The following is a 27,030-nucleotide window of genomic DNA, read 5'->3' on the forward strand; positions in this document are numbered from 1 at the left end:
ATTTATATAATATATAATATTAATATAGTATTAATATTAATTGATATTAATATAAAATTAATTATATTAATAGGTATTAATATATTAAAGACTGCAACGCTGAGAGACATCCCATTTAGTCGGCAACAAAGTATGATCCTCGATGACAATCGTGAAAACGAGATAGAAATTCAACGCGAAGACGCGACGACGCGAAAACGCGATATCGCGACAACGCGACGCATCGTTGCTCGTACGGCACGATGACGGCAACGACGACGCACTAACGTGCGTGCAACGCACAAATGCGCGTGCCACATATGAGCCATTGTGCGACTCGTGGCAATGCTGCGTTGACACGCGACGCGGAAGACGCGAAAGCCGTCCGCGGCACGATGACGGCACCGACCACGCACCGCTACTTTATTGCTCGAGTATCGCCGCGCGAATGATAACACGTAAGAAAGGAATTTGAGCATCTCACCCCACTACAGTTCTATTCAAGTGCCTTTGTATAAATGATAACAAGGCCGTGATACGTAAATAATGTTTACGCGCGCCAATGTTTACGTCGCCAAGGCCAAATACCATGTTAGGTATTATCCTAATTCGCTGCCGAAATATTTTATGTACTATAAAATATATATGCGAAATATTAAATTATATAAATATTTTAAATTATAAATCAATTATTTATTAAACAATTAATGTATCACGGAGCTTATCGTTATGTTAATTACTCGCAATTAAACTATTTTATCGCGTGTTCTCATTCCGAATCTTATTTAGTACGTCGAAAAGTCGAATGAAAAAATTTTGGACGAAATATATTTAATTTCAAGTATTTTTAAATAATTGTTGCCTAGAGAATAAAAGAAAGAGAGAGAATTAATTATTAATTATATCAAATTATTTCCCAATACTTGTCGCGATCGTATTTAGAAAAGGAATTTGACGTTTCTCGCTATTATATTTATGTTCGACTGTCGCTGTGTGAATAATAAGATCGTAAGTTGTAACAATAGCGCGTTAATATGTTTATTCCGCCAAGGCCGAATACCATGTTATTGATAATTCGCACCCGAAAATATTTTGCGTGCTATGACATATACAAGCGGAATATTAAATTATACAAATATTTAAAATCATAGATCAATTATTTTATAACCGATTAATATATCGCGGAGCTCATCGTTATGTTAATTACTTGATCCTGCGATTCTATTGTTTAATTGCGCGTTCTCAATTCAAATTATTCCCTTTCTAAAAAAAAGGCATGTAAAGTCGATACTCGAAAGTCTCAAAATTTATTGTTGTCGCTTTTCCGCAATACCGATTGGTTCTGTCATCGCGCTTACTTCGTGAGCGGCTATCATTGCATATTTTGACAGTTATATTGTGTATATGGTATATCGTTAAAAATGTTTAATGAAAAAGAATAAATGGCGCGCGCGAACTGAAATCCCGACAGGAAACAGTTTTACGAGAGAGAGAGAGAGAGATAGAGAGAGAGAGAGAGAGAGAGAGAGAGAGAGAGAGAGAGAGAGAGAGAGAGAGAGAAGAGAGAGAGAGGACATGGAATGGGCCGATAGATGAAAATGAATAAATATTATAGTCCTAATTATATATTTATTATATATATAATTAATATATTTTAGATTATATCTATTATATATATCGTATTATATCTATCGTTTAGGAAGAAAGCAGGCAGGTCTCTAGTATCTTCTCAAATAGCACCGCTTGACGAAAAAAAAAAATGGGAAGAACATTTGCTGAAATTGGAGGAGAGAAAAAATTTTACTAAAGTGAAGGATTGTCCTCCCGATTGGAGGACGTCTGGCAACCCTAACCGAGAGTTTGAATTATTTCTTTCTGTTTTTAAATCTCTCTTTCGTCTCGCGAAAATTCCACATATTGACGATAAATAAATACAAATCATTTATGTGGCGTCATCTAATGAGAATGCAAATCACTCTCGTCGCCGTACTTTAGTATAACGCTCTTTTTAGTTGATACAGTAGCGTCAACTGAATCCATTTTACGTCAAAATGGATCTAGATGGCGCTACTGTACCACCTAGAAAAAGCATCATACGAAAAACGGCTTGGCCCCTCTCGTCTCATGCTTCTCTCTGTTATTCCGAGACCACGGCGGGCTCTAAGATTTAGGTTATGTCGCCGTGTTTATAATCGTTCCGATCAAATTGATCCGCGCTCGTCTCCCCTCGCGCGCACGATTCGTCATCGGCGGATTTCAGGCGGATCGCCCGAGCGAAATATGAGAAGGATACACATCGTGACATCGACTGGAACATCGGCCAAAAAATCCGCAGCTGATTTATTGCGTTGTGTTCGCGAGCTAATTAAATAACGGCCCAAGGTTCGCATTTCTTGTATCCATTCTTTTTTTCTATCTCTCTCTCTCTCTCTCTCTCCCTCTCTCCCTCTTTTGTTTCGTCTCTGGTATCTGGTATCTGAACTATGTACGTATATCCACGTAAGCGACGATTGAAAGAGAGAATTTTGTTCGCTTTTAAGAAGGTATACTCCTGGTTTGCGTCGCGATCGATTTCATGCGTCACGTTTTTCATCGAAAGTACCGTTGCGAAACCTTGTCCTATTTCTGTAAGTTGCATGTGTATGTGCGTACACACACACACACACACACATATATATATATATATATATATATATATATATGATATGTATAGTGGCACGTGATTACTCGGCTGTGTGACATTCGCGCGTAATCGTGGCCGGTTACGAATCTCTTGTGACCTTGTTGAATGTGTATTTCGTCGTCGCACCGTCTCGTGGCTGCATCGTTTGTTTATACAGCTTCAAATACATAGCTATATAGAAAACTGTTGCTTTATTACCGATTTTAAGAGTAGACGCTGCAAAGAGATCTGATTTTTATCTGGATTAATGTTTAATCCAGATTTGGTGTTATACAGATAACAGAAATGTCAAAATTTAATAGACTAATCCGGATACGTTTTAATTTTTGTTCTAAAAAAAAAAAAAAATCATGGAAATTCAATGCGTTATTTAGAAACGCACATTCAAAATTTATTAAATATATATTTTTCAATAAAATGTTCAAAGAATGATTTAAGAAACTATTACAGATTACCTAATTGTCTAATTAATTTTAATCAATTTATTATAAAACTAATATTATAATAATAATTTGCAGTAATATTAATTGAATTAATTTTGAATTAATCATCTATCTGTGTAATAGATAGATTGAACTTTTGATATCTTTCCAATGCTAACTGATGACTCATCTTTCACAATACAGAATATTTTTATCATTCATTGACAGAATACATCCGGGTTATGAGTGTTGGTTTATCCATGTATGATGGCTTGGAGAGTGAGAATACTCTTGATAATGGCCTTGATAGCACCGGGAGTACTACAAAGAAATTAACTAGAGGTATCTCCCGTGCAACTGAAAATGCCGCAATTGTGTCTTATGCCCGCTCGCAATTGGCAGCCTTAGGGGCTCTTGATACACCAGAATACACATTTTCATTGCCAGACTTATCTGTATATCCAGGTATTTCTCTATGCTTTAGTGTGAATGTCGTGCAAATTTTAAGTTGCCTGGTTAACATGCGATTGACGTTTCATATTTAGATTCATTTCGCAAATTTTTGGAGAAGGATCTTTTAGAGAATGGATGTCTAAGTTCCTTGGAAGCTGCAGGTCGTTTAAATTGGTGGTACAAAAGTGGAAGCACCAGAATTCTTTGGCCACTGGCAACATCAGGAGATGGCAACTGTCTACTTCATGCTGCGTCATTGGGGATGTGGGGTTTTCATGATAGATTACTTACCTTAAGAGAAGCATTGCATAATACTTTGACCAAAGGAGAATATAGACATGCTCTTTTTAGGTATAAAATGAAAGATGTTAATCTTAAAGATAATGGAAATAATGTATGAATATATATACGTATACATATATATATATATAATATACATATACATATATATATACATATTTTTTAGGCGGTGGAAATGGTGGCAAACAGGTCTAAATGCAGCTGCTGGATTATCGTATACGGAAGCGGAATGGCTATCAGAATGGCAAAGTATAGTGGATATGGCCTCTCCTACAATCAGAAACCAAACCGCTGCCTCTTATCAGAGTCTCGAAGAGGTATCACACGTTCTCCCATCTCCTCGTCCAATAAGGATTGCTTTATTTTAGGAACTCCACAATTTGTTTTCGTTTTAGATACACGTTTTAACCTTGGCCCATGCTTTAAGAAGGCCTATAATAGTCATTGCAGAAACTATGCTGAAGGATGCTGATGGAGTAGCCTTAGCACCAATTCCGTTTGGTGGAGTGTATTTGCCTTTGGAAGTACCACCTTCGGATTGTCATAGAACTCCTTTATTTCTAGCGTATCATTCTGCTCATTTTTCCCCACTTGTGACTGTAGACAGATGCAATGACTATGGCACCGCATGCGGCGAAGGTGTCAGTATACCACTAGTGGATCCAGATACAGGAAAATTATTGCCAGTCTTATTCGCTGTAGATCCTGGTCCTGACTGGGATTGGGTAGATGGTTCACGAGAGTTGTTAACTTGTACACAAGATACTGTACGTTAATCATCTTGTATATTTACTAATAGACTGATGGCAAAATAATTTCTATTAATTAGTAAAATAATAGAGTCTTCTTTATATTTTATTGCACACAGATGGAGGTCTTGTTGCGACAGTATTTGGACTGCGAGTATCAAAGTTTTACATCCGAAGATATTGACAGGCTTTCCGATACAGATGGTCCTTTGTCAAAGACAGCAAAGCAACTGTTAGAGGTCGCGAAACAATTCGGTTCCATTGGTAAATCTGTCAGTAAAAAAATATGGTCTATGACTAACAAAAGGCCAAAAAGCCCGCCTTCTTCGAGCGGCGGAATTTCCACAGAAGGTTTGTTGTGTGTGAGGATAAAAAGTAGACGTCATCAGTTCGTGGATCAAATGCTTCAGAATTATCTACAATGTGCCCATGCAAGGTATTGCGACGAATTATGCGATTTTGTTGTATTGAAGAAAGGTTACATAGATTTGCTTTATGTTGTGTATAGATATTTGCAGGATCATCAGATAGACGATACGGGTAGCGAATTGAATTATGGTGCTGGAAAATCTAAATTTTATGCTGCCAGCGATCGCGATAGTCATGCGAGCGTTAGCAAATTGTTACCCACTAACACAAATAAAGATCATACGCTTTATCTTTCGAAGTAAGATGGCAAAATGTAAATCGCTTAACCGTACATCAAGAGATTCCGATCCATAAATCAATATTTTTTCCATAGCTCCACATTTTATAATGACCAATCTCCATCAAATAACATGGGGCCAGAGATTTGGAACAGTAGTAAGAATAAGGTATGTCAAACAACTCTCAAAAGGAATAAAATTTCTTGAGTAAAATTGTACTATTTATATGTAGGGCACTGTACAGGAGTGCCGCAGCGAACATTGCCAATTCTTCGGATCACCGGAAAATGGATACTATTGCTCGCAGTGCTGGGCTAATCAAAGTTAAGCAACCGTCCTTAATCACACATGACAATAATCTCTATTTAATATCGCTCGAATTAAGTTATTAAATAATTAATATAATATTAATATAATATTAGAGATATAAGATATACAAGAGATATAAAGCTTATGAAAAATATCCCACCAACCTATTGTCGGTAACATTACGCTATTTGTTTTATTTCTTTTTTCGTGTTTTCTTGTATTTATTGATATTTTCCATTCGAAAACGGCATATCAGATGCACAGAGTTCAAGTAATTGACAATGCGTTTATAGTACATCATCGCATTTTCATGTGATAAAAAATTTACAAACTTAGCAATCAGAGAACAAAAGTTTTCTTTTCTTCCCTTTTTTTAAAAAAAATTTCAATATTGTGCTTTCTGTCGTGTATGCGCGGAACAAAAAAATGGAAATACTCCTTTATACTAGTTATAAAAACCTTTACACCCACAACTACCTCCACAGTTTTCAATTATAGAGTGTGGTCGGTATATATAATTATTAGTGTTTTATAATTATTTGTGGATTCCAAAGGTTGATGCGAAAATATTATATTTATAATCTCATTGTCCTGTGCAATTGCTGTGTATGTAAGCTGTGTGAAAAATAAACCATATTTTTATATACACCAGGTCATCATTTACCGTTGTATAAAGAAAAATATATGTCAGTTAAGAAGATACACAAACCCAGTATTTTGCCATAATAAAATGTATTTACATATATTTCTCGCATTAGCCTATCATCGTGTGAAAAAGGTCATAATTAATTGTAAACGATTAATATTACCTGACACATTATCTACCTAGCTACTTACATTCACTAACATATCGCCAAAGCATGTGCAGTAGTATAACGTTAATTTTATTAATAATTGTGCGAAGAAATCTTTCTGTTGGTATATATGTACAAAAAAAAAAAGGAGATAAAAGTGTCTAATATATAAAATTATGTCAATATTCAGAATTTTTACATATTTCTGATTATTAAATAGATAGAGAAAAAAAACAAAATGAGAAAAGATATTACAATATATATTGAAGGAACTAGGGAGAATATTTATATATTAGCTACAATGATATATTACTACAAGTGCAGAGTATATGTTTTAGACGCTATAATGAAATTTAAATATCCTTTTGTTTTTATTTTATCGTTTAAACACTTTCAACATCCCACCTCTTGGACTTTCAATAAAATTAATTGCTAATAAAGAAATCAGTAAAAGAATACCACTTATATATTTTGTGTCTTTAAAATTGAGTTTCATATACTATTTACAATATCAGTCATACAAGCACAGATACACTACCACAGAGTCGATTAGCTGTATCCGATATATCTTTCTTACTTAAGTGATAAACTTATGTTTAATCCAGTTCATTTGGAAAGCTTTATTTTGTGAAAAAAATCATATTTAATAACAAGAGAACCTAAAGAAAAAATCATAAGCTAAAGTAACTTTGTGGCTGTAACATTATGCGCGTATAAGTTCTATCAGAAGTTATGTTTCTCAAGACACAGTGTTGTTCACAATTAAAATTAAAATATTTTTAATAAAAGAGGAGAGTTATCCGTTCTTAATATTGCGGTTAGGTTTGTCATTCAACAACTCACGAAAAGATAATTAATATAATTGTTGTTAATTTCGCTTTGTAATTGCAGCCAAATCTATAAGATAAAAATATCGAATCGATTACATCGTCGCTTGATATATGTATGTACGTTCATATAGAAATAATTATAATAATATCAATAATATTAATAATGTAAATCTCCTAGAAAATGTGAGAGAGAAGCGAAATTTATTATTAATAACTTTTAACAGGTCTCTTTTTCGGCAGCTTATTTTTTTTTCTCTTATTCCTATATTGAATTCTTCTCTCTCGACAAGTTTGTGTTATAACATAAATAATTATCCCCCAAAAAACTGAATTTTGACACAAGCATTACGATTAGGATCAATTGATGTACCATTTACAACTTTAAACATGGCATGAAACTAGATTCCCAATATAAAGATGTGTACTTATAGTACTTACATATGACCATTTTTATTATCGAATGTTTTTCATTGCAAGGTAAATCAATTGGTCCATTTTCTATTTGAAAAATTCAAGTGACAGCCACAACACAACAAGCAAAGTGCTCCTATATATTCATAGTACTTATATCCATACTGTAGCACATATTACTTAAATTAAAGAGCTTGTAAACACGAGATTCTCTAATTTCGTACAACAGTTAGTAACACTCTAATTTTTCTCTTAACCCTCGCTCAGCCAAAATAGGGCTATTTTTTACCTGTGATTATTCTATTCACTTTTTCATTTTCACGTCTTTCCCTTCTTCAAATAAGGAAGGGGGCCGTTTATGACATTTTTAATGTATGATACGTATACTGTGTGCATAATTATATACAAAAGCAAATAATTTTTTAAACATACATAATAAAAACATAAATAAAAACTTATTATATAAGTGATTGAATGTGCTATAAATCTGATAAATATTTTGGAAGTGCGAGGATTAAGAAATATTAGGTCTGTTTTTTACAGCTGAACTGGCTGCACCAGTTCAGAGCCCATCTTTCTCCGTCCAATGGGGAGAGAAAAAGATAAACTCTGAACCAGTGCAGCCAGTTCAGCTGCAAAGAGCAGACCAATTGTCTTTCACAAACCATCGACAAACAAACAGCCCATATTACTCTGTATATAATAAAACTTAAAAAATATGAAAATATGTAGTACATAGACTTATATGACTAACTCACTTTTCTTTTTTTTGTACACAAACAAAAACTTATGATTATGATAACGAAATCGACTTGTTTCAAAGAAACATATAATAATTGACGATGGTTTAAAGAGAGACATATATAATTTTTTACTTAAATCGTTCTTGGGAGTATTTGATTCTCTTATGCCAAGAGAATGCTTACTTGAATTTTTGTAGCGCGTCCTGAAAAGAGAAATAGAGCGAGAGATCATCCGGTTTAGAAGCTCATTAATTTATTAATCTATACAGAACTGATATATATATATATATATATTTATATAATAATTAGCGGTTCGGTTTTTTTGTTGTATTAATATTATTTAAGAAATGGATCACGATTCTCCGTTGCCACTATCGTCGCCGTCCTCGTAATCGGTCGCGCTTAGCTGCTCGTCCTCATCGTCATCTAGCTCATATTCGTCATCGTAGAAATCTGTCATGTCTAGCTGTTGTTCGGCTGGCCTCGCTCGAGTTTTTATGCAGTAATCTTCCAGAGTTATGGGCACAACGATACCTTCCTTTTCGGCTTCCATTTTGGCAGCTTGGGCTTGTTTCCTATATAAATAGAAAACACAGGCATGAAATATATATTGACAAAATATTATCTAGCTCATTGTGGCCTATGCTCGCAACAGATATTCTTAATGAGCGAAAAAAAAATTATAGAAAATATAGAGTGAACTTATAGGAATTATACTCCTTTAAATTGGAAAAAAATTCCCAAAAATTGCAACAATTATAATATATATATATATATATATATATATATATATATATATATTTAAAAACAAGATTTCACGTTTTTAAGTTATCCTAGATTTAAGATTTATCTAGATACTGCCTTATCAAGTGCGCTGCCGCTGATATATATTCTTATATTTTATATGAGATTGAGTGTACACATATATATTTTTTTAATAATACAATTTCAATTATACATATTTATGTAACGATCGAATGCATAATTTATGTATAATTTAATGACAGGAAAAAGCGCAAGACTCAATGCATATCGTTTATAATGCAAATTATATTAAAATTATATCATTATTTTTAAACAATCGTTCTTATCTTGATTATAGTTAGAGGTAAATAATAATAATTTTCCTAAATAGACTTATGTGACTATTCCAGTCTTTAAATGTTTACATTATGTTGCTAATAATTTCGCGCCCATTTCCGCAGCTATCTATCACATATAACTTTTAGCACGTTATTATGGATCCAATTTGGCGGTGTAATTCTAACGAAAACGCGCACAAAGTTCTATGCGACCGCGTGACGTCACGCGACAGCATTATTGATGATATCTTACCTTATGATATTTTCATATTCTTTGTCTCTCCCTTTGGAATCACGCCAACGTCTATACATGACGGATGCGTCCACGTTGGCAGGACTATATGTGTTGGGTTCGTTTAACAACGAGATCACCGAGAGCAGGATAGTTCTGACACAAAAATCAATTAATTATCCTAAGAGTCTCGAAAATTATATTACTCTTACAAAGAAAATTTTTATTTTCTTTTTATTTTACCTGACATTTTGCGTTGGATTCCACCTCTCGCAAGGCAGCTCGCCGCTTTGTGGATCATCTACGGGTGGATGCAGGATTGATATGCACAGATCACCGTTCTGTACAAAAAAAGAAAGATTCTCAGACCTGTATCGATTTTCTTAACATTTTTACTGCCCACCTTTCTTCGATTTTCGCGACTAATAATAATAGATGCTTTGTCTTGTTACGCGACAAAACGAAATTCGCGCATGTTATTTTCAGAAGTTTTGCTCATCGCATTATACGTTTGCTTGTTTACTCTCGCTCTTGCCGAATTTATATATATTAAACAACTATTTAAAACTTAAGAGTACAAAAGGAGGCTCGCGCGCATCATCTTGGAAAGATATTTATGTATAATCCTATTTTCTAAATATATTAAATTTATTATGATTTTTTTTTTTTAGAAGATGGAGAGAAATTAAGGAGAATCACACCGTGCAAAGCACGATTACACCTCGGTGACCTTCTTCCGCGTTCGTTGCCTCTGAAAAGACATCATCACTCGAAGGACATGGTACCTTTTCGGGCGTGCTTATTGAAAAATCATCGAAGACATCATCTCATGCGCTCTACGCCATACTTGAAGACGAGAAACTTCCGAGATGATCTCTGAAGCTGAGATTGTGCGCGTATATGTTAACGCGCGACATCTCATATATATATATATATATAAAAATCATTACATGAAAAAAACGTGGCTCTGTAAATGTCGTTAAAAAAAAGAAAAAAAATTGCGAGATCTCGTCGCGCACGTTTCCTCATAAGATCGCCTCTATCTCTCCTGCGCGAAGACGTTCGGCAAGTAGGACAAGGTGCGTCGTGGTTTCACCGTGGCTCGAAGCTCCGAACACTTCGTAATAAACCGCGAAGGCGAAGGCGAGCTCCTCCGAGTAAATGCCCGGCACTTGACACGACCGACAACGAGATAAGCATCGCTGTGTTCGCGCATGCATTTGTATGTAAAAGCGGCTACGTACATAAGATTGCGCTTATTACAATCGGTAGACTTTCGGATCCATCTAGAGAGAGAGAGAGAGAGAGAGACTGAAAGTATATATCTATTCCCGAATTTGTATGTTGATACTATCTTTTTCTTTCGCGTAAAAATATGTAAGTTTAAAAAAAGATAAAATTGACTTTATAATATATATATTAATATGATTTTCTATATTTTATTTATATTTGTAATTTTCTATCTTTATTTATATTTATAATTATAACTTTAAATCGTTGTTTATATATATAATGGTTTGATGTCAAAATCATTTTGCATATACGAAGCTAAATTAGACAATGCCTTTGTATTTTTTATTCTTTGTCTACTGCGTGCGATAGTTTATACTATACTATATCTATACTATACATTGCCGACGATTGTTTACGCGTAGACTGTGGAAGATTCGCATAATGTGGCAATACTCACGTACATACGTTTAAATAATATGAGTTTCACGACGGGGAAAGTTGGTCTGCGAGAAGAGCGAATCGTACACGTGTTAAAACACCGTACATACTGTATATACCGGGTAACCTTTCTACAACGATCTGCTTCGATTTTGCGAAACATCTTTATATATTGGAGCAGATGCTGTTTCTTCGAGAATTTGCGCCGATGTGTAATAGATTGTCACCGAAATAAAATTTTACGCGGCGGAGAAAAAGCGGATACGAGTCACGTAATTAATTTTCTTTTTGTATAATTGAGAGAGAGAGTTACTTTTTTACCGTCTGTCCCGTTGAATCGCTTGTATTTACATTCCCGTAGTTAACGCGGCTTTATAATCACATTTAATATGTAAAGAACGGAAATGATATATAGAGTGTAGTAAATTTCACTAGATATTTTGTATCCAAATGTATACTGACAATGAGATACAAATATTAAACATACATATGTTCTTAGCGTCTTGAATATACAATGGAAATAAGACCCTAACGTTGAGATACTTGTAATGCATAATAATTACAGTTGTGTAACAAGAAGCTATTTATTTGGCTTATCAATCGATTAGCAAACAGGTCAACCGTTTTGGGCTTTCGAGTCGAGATAGGAGGAAATTCATACTAATGTAACATGCGCGAGGCACATGTGAAATACACTCGAGCAATATAAAAATAGAGCAAGAAATTTCTTTTCTGCAATTTAACGATTAAAATATTTTTTACCCATCTACAAACATTACGTACGTATCTATTATAAATATTTGCTTACGCTTTCGTCTTTGTTTCTCCGTGATATATACGTCATCTATTTTATTTTGTATGTAACTAATAGGGAGATGCTGAGAGAGAGAGAGAGAGAGAGAGAGAGAGAGAGAGAGAGAGAGAGAGAGAGAGTGATTTATCCGTAAACTCTAATTAATTTTCTCTTCGACAGGCCAGACTTAAAAATAAAAAAAGATACTCGCGTTTGCCTCGTTACTTATAACACGTTCTCGTTGTCGGCATCCCTATCGTCGACGGGCGAGTGGACACGGATGTCCACACACGGGCTTTCGACGGTCATTGACTTCGCTTCGCTAGCCTCCGAAGGGTCATACGCGACGAACGGCGAGCAGGAGATGCGACGAACGCAACAAGCGAGGTCGATAAGCATATGGGAATGCGATACTTTTGTGCAAAGGCAAATGGTACCATCGTTAAATACGTATCGTATAAGAGAAGAACGCGGAAATAAATACGCATTCTCATTCGACGATCATCTCGATCTCTCGAAGGAGAAATTTTCCTTTTCCTCGTTCGCGAAAATTTTAATCGTGAGACAAAAGAAGCGATTCCCGGTTTCGATAAGAATCTCATAAATGTGAAAACTTCGAAATATATATTCTATTTTACTTATAATTAATATTTCATTTTATACAGATAACAAGCTGGAATAGGAGAATAAATAATGGCGAGATTTAATTGCGCCGCGTAGCAAACGATCGTCATGCTTTCAAAGTGACGAACAACACGACGACGACCACTTACTTCCTCGAGAAAGAAGTACTCGCGGATTATTATCAGCGGTCGCGCATCGGACTCGTTCCTCGCTAATCGTCACGCGAATTCACACGTCGGCGGATGTGGCGAAATAACGGGAATAGCGCGCAAACGAGGGGGAGGAGGGGGGGGGGGTGGGGGGAGGAAGGGATTTTACGAACGTTGAATATCGCGCGTGTATGGTATGGCGACCGGACGTACCGCGAACACGGTGGCGATGAGAGATACATCAATATAAATGCAACCTCGAGCGAGAAACTATTACGCAATGCGCAATTTTTCGAGTCGACTGTTGTTTTTACTTTCTTTTTTTTTTACGCTCCAGCCGTCCGCCCCCCCCCCCCCGCCGTTCGCCGTTACGTTTCGACGAGAGGCGACCGGCTCGGGAGGAGGATTTGGACGATCCGGAATGGTTTCACAAGCGCTGAAAGTGACGATGTAAAAGCTGATGGTTGTAAAAGCTATGGCGGCGAAGGGTGGAAGGTAAAGAGAGGCGGACACAGACGCGGAACGGGACGGGACGGGACGGGACGGTCGTTATACGATGCGATGAGAGGCGGGGTGAGAGACGGGATGAACGGAAAAGGGACGGCGAGGGAGAGACGGGAAAGACACGCACGTATACGCCACGGGGCGAGGAAAGGGTCGAAACGGGGGTGAGGGGGAGAAGGAATGCGGGGGATCGATAATTCCCGTATATATTCACTCACCTCATATACATTCGGGTGCCAAACTTTTGTCATGAAACGAATGCTCGGTGGACTGTACGGATAATCGGGCGGGAACTTCATGTGTGCCTGAAACATAAAGAAAATCGAACACGGTCAATCATACATCGACTCGAGATATAACGCTCGCTCCGGCTCGATTCCGGCGTCGGGACACCCACACGCATAGTCTACGCATCTTTATCCTGGGGATTGGAATCGTTATAATTTCGTACCAAGTTCAATATCCGCGATACGTGCGAAAAGAAATGTAGCCTACGTTCAGCCATTGTCGCGAATCAACGTGGGAAACGATTTCTGTCTCGAAATTCGAACCCGCTGAAATTATACCGATTTTAATACCCGTCTATACGGGTCTTTAAAAAACTGGTTCCTTTTCATCGAGAGAGCGCTCTTCGTATAATTTCAAATAAACTCTTCGTCAAAGATAAAATGCAAAGATAAAAAAAAAAAAAAAAAATTGCAATCAACAATATTCTCCTCTTTCCCATCAACGAGAGACGTTTACGTTGATATATATAAAAATAAATCGATCGAATCAATGCGGTAGAAGCGAAGCGCTCCGTATAATCGACGAATAAAGACATAGGACTCTCTTCTCTCCGATGCTGCGAAAGTGGAGCAACATGGCTGTCTAGCGCGTAGCCGATATAACATAAGGCGAGAGATGTAAAAGAGAAAGATTGGGACGTGAGCGCGACGTCGATGAGATTTGGCATTTCGATCGAATTCAGAATCTCCGAGGCAGTCGCGACGGTATCGATTTTCATTCCGGAGGGCGAAATGGGCATCTGGCGTTCGATGCAGGCTTCGCTTCGTCGGAACGCTATATTGATCGCGACCTGGTCATGGCCCAAATATCCACCTCGTCCTCCGGGATAACAGCGTTCTAGAATTAACCTACTTTCTACTGTGACTACAAACTCACGGTGTCACGAAAATTCTACTCGGAACGGTTCACGTATATATGCAAGCTGATATAGCGTCGTCGCTTTGATATTTCACGCTCGCGATCTTTCTCGATTTTTCTCAAATAGAGCGAAACTAGCGGTTCGTTGTTGAAAAGATTATTTTTTTTCCTTCATCTTTCGTAATGCGATGAATAATATTTGACGTGATTTTGACGATTTTTTTCCTCAATGAAAAATTTTAAATTATTCGTTCATTTTATTCGTCGATATTTAAGTTGCTTTGCTACGGATCGTGAAATAATGTAAACGCCCGCCGAGTTTTCCGATGCGATACCGCATTATCGATCACGATTATCAGCGTGCGATCTTGCACGACATTGTCAGGAAGAAATATTCCGAGAATTGTCCATAACGCAGGGGCTTTCTATTTTTACAATATAGAGATTTCATATGTCAACGTTTCATATGTATATTGTACATGACAAGTGTAAAAGACGCTTTTTTATGCGAGGGAGATCGCAATTTTTAAGGATCTTTGCAGATTGCTCCGGTATGGAACTATCGCTTCGTCGTCTTTCGTCGCAATTCCACCTACAATGTGACCTACAAATTTTCGCGACCTACTTCGACAATAAGCACCGCTGGTCATCGTAACGCGACGTTGTGTAACACGAGGTAGATGGCGACTTTTCAAACTATCGAATCGAGTCACGCCTGATCGATTTGATCAAATGTTTTTACAAACGGGACTGCCATTCGCTCGAAAGTTATTTTACGAGATTCAATTTAGAAATAACATCGGAAGAGGCAATAAAAAGATATATAATATAATTTATTTCTGACGATGGGGAAATATAAAGTGGGGTTTATAAAGTACATCGAAGAGTATGAAAATTTATCCATCAAGTCTATTATATATATTTTTATACATCAATAACTATGGTAATTTAAATATTTTTCGTTCTATTCATGTTTCATTTTTATCGGATAGAATTATATATTATACCTTACATATTTGTATCTATGTATAATCTGTAATTTGTAAAGATTTCTTTTCGTATAACTTTATTTCACAATTTATGAAAATAGAGAAAAAGAGAAAAATAATTTTTTTCTTAGCAACATTTCTTTTATATCGAGCTTCGTTTTCAAGTTTAAAATTGATTTTAAAACTTGAACAATTAATAACGTATTTACATTCTTTAAGCTTGAATAGTTTCTAATATTATATATCATATTATATATTATCAGGTTCGTCTCAATAATTATTGATACATAAAGATAAAAGTTCATCACATTTAGTAAAATGATTTAACATATCAAGGTATTAATAAAAATAGTTGTATGCATAAAAAATTCAAAATAAATTTTTTATTTTTCCAATAATGAACATTTTTTCATAGATATTTTAATAACCATTATGAAAATAAATTCCATAACATATAATACAAGATCGTTAGAGATCGTTCGATTTAAAAAAGCATATAATATATTACTAATCTTTCAATTTTGAAAATCAATTTTTTCGAAAATTTTATATATTATTTTCAACTTATTAAGTTATGATTCATTCGATGAGTAAATGTTTTTTATTAAAATTACAGGACCGAATAAATTGGCGATCATTTCTTCCCATAATTTCCGTATCGGCTATCGATTTAGCAATCGTATATAATCGCGAAAATTCTTGATACTCGTGGGACTCCCGCCATGTCTTCGCGAAGTGAAAGGATAAAGTCCGATGGAGAGACGAACTTTGTGGAAAATGATACGACCAAGTCTCCGCGTTCAATGATTTCAGATCGACGTTTCGTGCAAACGACGAGACGGATCGGCGTACATTCGTCTTAAACGGAATGAGATTAGGTGAAAGTCGGTTGGCCGTGCCGATCGGTAGAGCCTGTTTGCACCCAGGAATAGAATCGAGACAACGCTCGATGGCATTTTATGTAACTTGGCAAGCCGCGCGTTGCGCTCTTCGCCTTTTATCGCGAGTCGTGCATAAATTCTGGTCAAGGGGCTTTCTGATAAATAGAACGTGATCGCTTTGTAAAAACATATTGCGATCATCATTACGATCGAGCGAATATAAGAGCCAATATCATACAATGCTATTAAAATGCGAATGAGGTGTTGATATTTAAGTGGTATTGCGAGACATGTATACACATAACTCGAATACGCACAGGGTCACGAAAGGTTCGAAAACGGTTTTGAATTGCGTTTGAGATTTTCCGTTTCACTTTAACAGGCAACGATGGTTAAAAATGGATGAAGACGACGTAATCCGATCAAATTGCGCGCATGCACAATTCATTTAACGTTACATTTGCATTATCGGCACGCATCGCTCAATACAACGCTCTCCTCTGATTTTCATAAGCCTCGATTGCGTCACAGTTACGTTTCTAGCCATGTAACGTTATCATATCTCTATCAAGTATAATTCATCCCCAAGGTTTATATGCAACAAAAGAGAAAGATTATTTTATAACTCGAAGGTTATATATTTAATGAGTGAAAATATTTTTATAATGAAAAGAATTCATCTCAAATTTACGGGAGAAGCTATAAATAAAAGGAAATGTGTAAGAGAGAGAGAGAGAGAGAGAGAGAGATCCGTCGTACTCTCTGGACAATGATACGCAGGTACGTAAAGTTATTCATTCACGAAGATACTTCAAACGTGGCGTAAGATGAAAGCGATTGTTTACCTGAGCACATAGCGAGCATTCACCGGTTAAGGGATAACGCGATTACGGTATAAAGTGTGGATATAACATATTAATCCACGGTGGACGCAGTCTTTCGAAATATAACCGCACGGAGAGGCAATTTTACATGTATATACGGTGTACGCGCGGTTTTACAAGAAACACACACGACACTCGTTACCAGTGGTTACGTTGTGGGAAGATACATTGCGTTACGTGAATAGGCGTTCATTCGCGTTCACGACGAGGCGGAGAGTGGTTTAGAAAGCGGACATGCGAGACGAGACATGCAAAAAAAAAAAAAAAAAAAAAACTTTACAGCCGCGACGGCAATGGCAGAAAACTCATTCTACTGTCTGACGTTTAACCTGGCCGGGCATTTAAGCCTCTCTCGCTTCTCCTTGCTGCAACTCTATTGGCATGTGACGTCAGAGGCGAAAAATTACATCAAATTTTGTTCTCACGAACGCGGCTTTAAGACCAACATTCACGAATTTAAAGTCGATATATCTGTTTATCGCCTCATTATTTGACATCTCCAATTCTGTCAGATATTAATGTAGGCTCGGGTAAAATTCTCGACAAGAGCGAGAGAAAAGGGAAAAACGTCTATTGCCAACAATTGTCACTTTGCCGGTCAAGGTAGTCTCAATATGACTCGCGCGTGTACGATTGTCACGATTCTCTTGGCAGAGAAATGCAAAGCTTCCGTGAGATAAACATTAAAGCTCAAGGATGGCAAATAAAACGATCGACCATATGCGGCGAACGCGAATTTTCGCAATGTCACCCGTGTAAATATTTGACGATAACAAAAGACTCGTACTTCGTTTTATTATCGAGACATTAGTTCGCAGATATTGATGATAACTATCATCATTATCTTAATAATGTATAATTATGTATATATTACATACAAAATTGTATTTACTAAACTATAATATTATATTTCGTAACAGTTTATATTTAAGAAGACTCGAACCTCTGTAAACAGATAATTAAATGACTTTTTTTTAGAAGTATGTGAAATCTAGTCACCTGATTTTCGATTATCGATGCAATTTATTTTATTGATTTACACAGGACGACTCGAATTCCCTCTTATTGATTAAATATTGTATATAATTGTAAATTGTATGAAATTTATTTGTGAACTTTCTCCGCTCTGCTGTCTTTTTCGATCTTGAATAAGAATTTTCGTAACGTATTTTCAGTTTGCGAATCATCATTTAGCAATAAGTCGCAAGATCGTACGTCACACTGTATATCAGGGATAGCGTCATTAGTCCAACTTGTACGTATGAATTTTCTGGCAAACCGAAACGATGCTCAATAATATCACATACCTACGTTATATACGTGTTTTATAAAAAGTGAAATGTGTAATTCGTCATGCAACATTTTTAAAAGCCACCATATCTCGTACTCCTTTGTTTACGTGCTTTCCGTGGTAAAGAGAGAAAGAGAATGCCGTTCTCTCTCTCTCTCTCTCTCTCTCTCTGTCTCTTGGAAAATAAGCGTACCGACCGATGTAATTCCCGATGCGTTGTTGAAATCGACGAGCTCTTTTGATATACATATATAATCCGTTACGGAAAAAAACGGGAACGATCGCGACGAATGGTCATCGACATAACCAAGAACGACGTCGCGCAAATCTAGACATCCCCGATTGTCGTGTAAATACATATACATATACGAGGGAAGGTATATCAATACGCAATATAAACAGCACGACAATACGGCAATACGTACCTTGAAATATCCTCCCTGGTAAAGAGTGTCGGGCGGACCGAAGATCGCGACTTCCCACTCGAACATGTTGTCCTCGTTAACCAGCTTGACGCGGAAGCCCTCGACGGGCTCCTCCTGCAGGCTCTTGTATTCCAGGGCGAGCGCCCGTAACGCGCTACTCGTCGGCTGTGCCATGTTCTCCGCTCGAGCCTCTCGCGGAATATCACGCAACGCGCGGTCTTAGTATCCCGCCGGGCGAGCGAGAACGTCCCGATTACTGTCGCGTCGAACGGAGTCGTCGAACGAGCACCTGTGACGATGATCACCCGCGGGATATCGCGGACAAGACCTCTCCTGTATAAGCGCGACTCCGTAGTAACGGAGTCGAGCACGAGCCCCCGCGCACACACGCGCACACATACACGACGCACAAAATACGGATACACGCGCGCGTTTCGCGATTCTCTCGTCGCACGCAGAATCGTTCGCGCAGTCTTTTCTCACGGACGCGTTACGCGACGAACAAAGGAGCGCGTCCGTTACCGTACAACGACGCAAGTTGCGCGAGAGAAGGATGCCCCACCAAGTCAACAATACAATACCATTCCTCTGACGCTGACGGACGCACACGCACGTCTCCTCGGCGAGAGCCTAACAAAACAGCTGACGTACTCCCTGCGTCAGCGATCTGCGGCCGACGCGCACGCGCACTTCGGCTCGATTTCGGCTAGAGTCGCTCGATTTAAACGCCAACTTTGACAGCCGCGCGATACTAATATCTTTCTAGGGAAGCAAGTCCGATGCGTATTCGATCCGCATATCGCTTATACAGCGAAAACAAAGAAAAAAAGATCAAATGAAAATAGAGAAAAAAGAAAACTTGGTGCAATTTTTAGACAAAGACAAGAATATGTTCAAGTAAGATATGAAATAAATATCGACACGCTTATACTATGTTCAAAATTCCATTTTTTTTTCTTAACGTACTTGATAATAATTGTGTAATGATCTGTTTATTCAAAAAGTAATAGATGATATTAATTTTATTTATTAAACAATTCTCAAACTAACTTAAAATGGCGACTCGAGAGGATTGGTCCGAATGACTCTACTATACTGACCGACCATAGCAGCGCATTTTCATTACCTTGCACGTGGTCGTTTCGAGAATCTTCTTCGATAATATTAGAACGTTCACCTCCCAGATGACGAAGAGAAATGGAGCGTTTCCAATGGATATAAAGTATTCGAAGTAATGATTAGTTGGAATTATCAATAAACCTAGCCACTCACGCGGTAGATTATGCGACATGCACGCGACACGCGGCTGCTTTTGGACAACAATGATTGAGCCATAGAAATTTTTCGATACTTCAAAAATTTTCTATTTCATAGCCAACTGCGTAACATTCTTATCTACTAGTGTTTTCTTGCTGGAAAATGCCTTAGGATCAAAATTATGGAGGAATCACACTGCGTTCGATGTACGACATGCAATAACCAATAGGAGAGTTCGTTTTCTAGGGACAATAATGTCTAGTTAAAACTCACACTTCTGTTGAACATCAGACTTGAATATTCGAGATAGTGTAAATCTTCCATTAGGTTATCGACGTGACACGACTGTGCTAACCTCCAACCAAATATTTATAAAAAATTTACGTGTCATTCGAGAATATAAAAACGTTCTCTCATCTCTTGTTATCGAAGATTAGAAATTTAACATTGTACAAAGAATAATTGTCGATTTATTTTAATTCGTCTATTTTTTTGTAACGCTTGTATTTATCTCACGTCGTTTGTAAGTTTCCTCTTTAATTGCATTTTTTTTTTCTTTTTCAACAAAGTCTAAGATATATTTATTTCATTTCGAATGTAGTATATTACAAAACGCTAAATGTAATATATATATATATTGAAAATCATATGTAAGAGCTTTATTGCATAAGTCTTTAATGAGAGATCCTGTATATCGTAAATACCAAATAATTCATTAGATAAAGTACGTTTAAAATACTGTATCTGAAAAAAAATTTAATCATTAAAAATATCGATTAATATTTCAATTCCGAAAAATAGCGCGTTTCTATGCTATCAGAAAAATTATTTGTTATTTCGCTAAAAATAAAACTTATAGACTCCTATATTATAGAGATTTTTATATATCCTAAATAAATCAATCATATTGATTAATCACATATTGCTGTCCTGTGGATTATATGATCAATGATCGATTGTAATATTTTCAACATGACAGTATCAATCTCATAAACAATTGGAATTATATATATATCTACATCTAGAATTATATAACATAGAAGCATGTGATCATGCGGTAAGGAAATATTTCGAGATAATTCTGCTAATAAATAAAACGAGCGAAAGATAAAAATATTCTTTCCATTCACGATCATTACTTCTAAGATCATTTCACAATGTTCTTTCGCGCAAATAATTGCCTTTTTGTTCATTATATACAGTTATACGCATTATCTTTTTTTATCTCATACATATGCAGACTTAGAAGTTATCTCGAAGTACATATATAGTGGGAGCGGGAGGCAGAAGATACGTATCCCTTCTTGAACGTGCTGCGTAGTGTTGGTTGCGAATGAGATTGCGTTTTAGACTGGAGTTCGTCTTTTATTAGATTGGTACGAAACGTGATCCAGAGTTCAGGTCTAAACGTCTAATCGCCTATATTACAATCGAAGAGCAATACTTTTGAAGACGTGTCTGAACGAAAAAAAGAAATGGTTGATATAAGTTCAGAATTGCTTCAGGTGTTCGGTTTTTGGGGCAGCATATTGGTCCTAAAAATGCTGGCCATGCTGCCATTGACTGGACGACAGCGATTTAGAAAGAAGGTAATCAATTAAACATATATAAAATGCCGGAATCTCTCCCTTTTTTGCAAATTATTTTTGATATTATATATATATTCTTATTTAATAAACAAGTGATACAATTTTTAATAGGTTTGCAATAAATTGTATCACTATATTATTCTACATAAAACAGTACAATTTATATAAAAATATAATATGTTCTCTCCCTATATTCTCTTCTTTCTTTCTGTTAATGAAAATTCAATAAAGATATAAATTATTACTAAGGACTATATATATATATATATATATATATATATATATATTTTAGAAAAGAATTAAAATTTATATAATATTAAAAAGTAGTATAAATATATTTTTCTTGAGCTTATTCCTTAATTTAATTATGGAAGAAAACTAGATGTTATTATATTCTGTTTTAAAATTTGTATAATGTTAGGCTCTAAACACAGAATAAAATTAATTTGTGACAATTATTATAGATATTTTTAAATGAAGAAGATACCACATTTTTACACGGAGGCAAAGTGTCGTACAATGATCCAGATGTGGAGCGTGTACGAAGGGCTCATTTGAACGATCTGGAGAATATTCTGCCATGGTTTGTAATCACATATTTGTGGTTAGGTACTGGACCTTCACCATGGTTAGCTAAAATGTTGATACAAACGTTTGTACTTGCCCGAATATTTTATACCATTTCATACGTTATAATGAAGCAACAACCTACAAGAGTGATAATTTTCTTTGTGGGATTTGGAATTACGTTTTATCAAGCATTTTCCACATTGTTATACTATTCCTAATTTCATACAGAGATATAATTTTTGATAAAGTTTTATATTTATAGATAAATATTTATCTATATTAATATGGGCATGGGTAATAATAGGAGCATTTACGATAAAAATATTTAGATGTAAGATATTATTTTAGCATTTGATGATAAAATAATTATTGTTGTCATATTAAAAAAAAAATATATATTTTACATTCCTAAAATATATGATTTATAGGCCGGTATTCATAGTCAGTTCTTATATTTAAGATAGTCTTAAGATGTGCTAAACCAATCACAGAGCCGTATTAGTATCTTAAAACATTACTTAATTCTATTATTCCTTTTTAGATTTTACGAAATGATTTCTTTATATATATTAAAAAACCTAATGTATCTGCATAATGTTGGCATAAGTAGCTCTTCGCGCATGTCTTAACTCATCTTGAAGGCGCATACGCGGACTTAAGACGGTTTTGAAATAAGAACTGACTATGAATATCGACCATAATATATATAATATATTACACTTATTCTTATATATACTAGCATATATACATTGTCAAATTGAATGTATATATTAGTTCTCTATGCTCAATGCAAAATGAAGAACTTCTTTCCTGACTTGTTTGCGCAAAACACGACAAGGTTATCGCATATCAATGCGCCTTCTAATTTTATCGCTTTCCTGTTTATATTTTACATACGATGATTTTAGATATCCAGGAAAACTCAACATATTTACATAACGCTCGCATATATAATTTCGCCTGTTAATTCTATATTATTCCTTTTTATATTTTACGAAACGATTTCTTTATATATGTTAAAAAAACCTAATGTATCTGCATAATGTTGGCATAAGTAGCTTTTCGCGCACGCGTCTTAACTCATATCTTGAAGGCGCATACGCGGACTTTATCATACGCGGTCGTCATGACGGCGGCACCGCGACGCCGACAAACGCGGGAATGTCAGACGTCGCGACGCGTCTGTGACGTGCTAGTCGTCGTCGTCGTCGTCGTCGTCGTCGTCGTCGGTGCCGTAACGTCCTTCAACGATCGAATATGCTTTGATCCGTACTTTTGCCGCGTTAAATCGCGGAATTCTTGCCGGCGTGATCTGTTGATGCAGCAAATGCGGAATTGCAGACACTCGCGAAAATCAAGAATCGCGCTAAAATTCGGGCTTCTCGCGCGGGGATCGATATCTGAACTGCGAAGCGATCAAGAGATACGATCATAGGTAAGCATGATATTCTTATCAAGTGATAAAATACAAAAAAATGTAAAAATACTAAACATAAAACAATATGATTTACAATTTGATGAGCACATGACTATACATTACACGCTATATATCACTTTTTTTTTTATTATTATTATTATTAGATACATATATCGTATATATATACTAGAATGCTTTTTTTTTCTATTATCACGTATGTCATTTTTTTTATCGTGTACATTGTTGTACATGTATAGAAGCGCATTATGTTTAAAATAGGCAGAGTGATAGGCGGTTGAATAACGTAGGAGAAATTTCTTATCCTATATCCGTGCAATTTTCTCCTTTGTTCCGACGACAAACACAGATACCCGAGATACATGCGAATAGAATCAAGCGGGGGCAGGTCATTCCCTACACCTACACCTCAATTTCTTTGAAGATCAAGCTTTTTTCTTTTAGTCTGAATAGAAAAGCCAGTTGAACGATTCTTACTCACGTGCAACGGTTTGCATAGCAAGGTAGGAGCATGTCTTATCGAAGATTGGAATAAGTTTCAGTTTCTTTATGCCGATAATTTCTTGAAAGGTTCGCGATTAAATGTATTTTCTTAATCAGTCTCGTTTGTCATCTATATATTATTAATCGATTTAATTTAGCATAATTAATTTGATTTTAATAAATAAGAAAATTTCTTCAGAAAGAAAACATTTTCGTTTAAAGGAAATTCAAATATGTGTACATAAATTATATATTTAAATATTTCAAAATTTAAATTTTATATATATACAATTTTTTTTAATTATACTATTTTACATTTATATATATATATATATATATAATATATACACCTATTTTGTATATTTATACATATACATATATATTTTATATATTTTATTATTTATATGTATCTACTTTTATATATTCTATTTTTTATATTATATTATATTTTATTTATATATATATATATATATATATATTATTTGTATGCTTTTCGTATATCATTTTTTACATTAAATTAATTCCTTAAACTTAAACTAACAAGAAGTTTCCGATGCACTAAAGAGTTGAAACATTTTGCAGCGCCAGTGATATTATAACGTGTTCGTCAACGGTGTATCAATGTTTGTCTACTTTCCGGGGCTTTAGAATCTTTAATGAAATTTTCTTACGAACCCGATACGCTTTTGCATATATGTGTAGAAAAATTTCTTAGTTGTTTTCTTAGTCTAATTTAATAATTATCATATTTCATGTAAATATCGATTGCGTAATTAATTAATATTTCTATGGAGATACATGAATATTTATTGTTAGAAGTTTTTTAAAAGTTTATCGCCCCAAAATCATATATATATATATATATATATATATCGTACGGTATGTATACGTTTATGACGTTGTAAAATCATAAGGCATACGTATCGCAATTTATTCATTTGAAACAAATAGACGAATTTCCTCGTTGTTTCATCGATACTGTCCGTGGTAACCACATCTAGGATATATGTATAGATTGCGCATTAAGTGCAAGCATGCGAACGTCAATAGTATCTGCGTTACTCCAGAGATGAACATCTTTCTAAGGAAGATATTCCACATGCGCGCAATCAATTTATTAGACCATAAAACTTGTGTTTTTCATAAAGCTTTAATTAATGTTAATAATACAAAATAGTTGAAAGATAATTTTTTATTAATGTTTATGAGGCAATTTTTATCTTCATTTATGTGCAAAATAGTGATGTACATATATAAATTCAACCCAATTATATGAAAATGCGTGTGACGTTTTTATAAAACATGTATTACAAACAAGTTTTTTGAATTTTTTGCTAACTTTAATATCTCGATGAATTTTCTATATATATATATAAAAAAAAAAAAAAAAAAAATCCATCTTTCATAAAAAGACTAGGCTTTACAATCCGTGATATATAAATTGTAATTGCCGGTCATTCTATCGTGTTTGTATAAAGATCGTACGGATATTTTATTGAATATCGCAAATATTAATTAATTGGTGACGTTAGCCTGTACTGGCGGCATGCACGTGATTACAAAGCGGCATATCGACCACCGGTGCTGGTCCCTAAAGGCAGTTTAAACGCAAGGGACCATAAGCGTTCGCCCGGTGCATGCCTGCGGCGTAGAGGAAGGATGCACGCGGTGCATCGTGCTGTGTGTGCGCGCGGTTATCGATAATCGTGTCAATTTTCCGTGTCGCGTGGTCACGCCTTATACGTGCGTGCCATCCGAAATTGCATTTCTCTGTATCGGCTGTCACGACGAACGATGCTGCGCCGATGGTCGCGATTCAATTTGCGTCGGGATTAGTAGCAAGATTCTAATCACGTTTGTGAGGCTGGCGCGCTTTCACCCTGCTCTCCGCACGCACGTTGGACAGACAGTTACGGCAAACAAATTTTCACTTAAACAAAGTGGAATGGGTTATTCTACGTTTCCTTTTTTTTTTTTTTTTTTTTCGTAAACTAAAGGTTGATTGTCGAAATAGTTAGTGATCGGGATAAAAATTAAAATGTTTTCTAATACGTAATGATAAAAGTCTTTTCGATGTTCCATTTTACGAGCGGTGTTAAAATCTTTTTAGAAAAATAAATACTAAATCGAGTTAATGATACAGAGGCATAAATCGAGCACCACTGTCAACCTCTGCGCTTTAATGTCATGGTCGTGCGTATGTGTGTGTATATGTGACGGCGGACACGCTTTTGTCATACATACAAGTGCTCGCGAGATATCGCGCATTTAGCTCGGAGTTATTCTCAGATATTTATCGCTGTATTAAGTATTCCCTGAGGAGAGACTCTTAACGCGCATTGCGATAGAGGAACGAAACGGCTCATGACATCATAGGCTGCAAATGCGAACACACTCGCGATTTATCCCTGCCCAACCAGACGACCCCGAAGCGATGATATTCGTTTGTCCGTTTATGGCATACGTGTGCACGCGAACCGGGTCGCGGGAGAAAATATCGTACTTGAAAACCCTGATACGATCCTCGAAGGCTCGACGATTAAACGCGGGCGCGCGGGAATTGGCATAAATAAAAAAGTGCCGCTGAATTCGGACCGCTCGCTTGCGCGCCCTTGAAAGAAAGGCCGAAACGCATTATAAAGTAAATCAGAAACGGAAAAAAAAAATGGCAACCTCTGAAGGATTTCGTGTAATCGCTACGTAAC

At 35.9% G+C, this 27,030-nt stretch overlaps 3 protein-coding genes across 4 annotated transcripts; 2 read left to right on the plus strand and 1 right to left on the minus strand.

Moving 5' to 3' along the window:
- Positions 1-2,135: 2,135 nt before the first annotated feature.
- LOC138932867 (OTU domain-containing protein 7B) lies at positions 2,136-6,575 on the plus strand. 2 transcript variants are annotated; one of them, XM_070295104.1, is made up of 9 exons: positions 2,136-2,361; positions 3,313-3,549; positions 3,630-3,888; positions 4,004-4,154; positions 4,233-4,604; positions 4,706-5,022; positions 5,095-5,253; positions 5,329-5,401; positions 5,466-6,575. In XM_070295104.1, exons 2-9 carry the CDS (start codon positions 3,327-3,329, stop codon positions 5,559-5,561), a joined length of 1,650 nt encoding a protein of 549 aa, XP_070151205.1. In that variant the 5' UTR covers positions 2,136-2,361; positions 3,313-3,326; the 3' UTR covers positions 5,562-6,575. The 2 variants fall into 2 exon arrangements, with proteins under 2 accessions (XP_070151205.1, XP_070151206.1); XM_070295105.1 differs by lacking the exon at positions 2,136-2,361 and adding an exon at positions 2,719-2,805.
- A 205-nt stretch (positions 6,576-6,780) lies between these two features.
- Positions 6,781-19,870, minus strand: LOC138932871 (ubiquitin-conjugating enzyme E2 R2). The gene is made up of 5 exons (XM_070295116.1): positions 18,992-19,870; positions 13,594-13,680; positions 9,878-9,975; positions 9,656-9,790; positions 6,781-8,895 (listed from the first exon to the last, which is right to left on the minus strand). The coding sequence occupies exons 1-5, from the start codon at positions 19,163-19,165 to the stop codon at positions 8,673-8,675; spliced, it is 717 nt and encodes a 238-aa protein (XP_070151217.1). The 5' UTR covers positions 19,166-19,870; the 3' UTR covers positions 6,781-8,672.
- A 1,618-nt stretch (positions 19,871-21,488) lies between these two features.
- LOC138932872 (microsomal glutathione S-transferase 1) lies at positions 21,489-22,821 on the plus strand. Its single transcript, XM_070295117.1, has 2 exons — positions 21,489-21,837; positions 22,302-22,821. The coding sequence occupies exons 1-2, from the start codon at positions 21,724-21,726 to the stop codon at positions 22,623-22,625; spliced, it is 438 nt and encodes a 145-aa protein (XP_070151218.1). The 5' UTR covers positions 21,489-21,723; the 3' UTR covers positions 22,626-22,821.
- The last annotated feature ends 4,209 nt before the right edge of the window (positions 22,822-27,030 follow it).

This window comes from Polyergus mexicanus, unplaced genomic scaffold, assembly GCF_030449975.1.
Source record: "Polyergus mexicanus isolate NDT 795.1 unplaced genomic scaffold, iyPolMexi1.0 SCAF_4, whole genome shotgun sequence".
Taxonomy (NCBI): domain Eukaryota; kingdom Metazoa; phylum Arthropoda; class Insecta; order Hymenoptera; family Formicidae; genus Polyergus; species Polyergus mexicanus.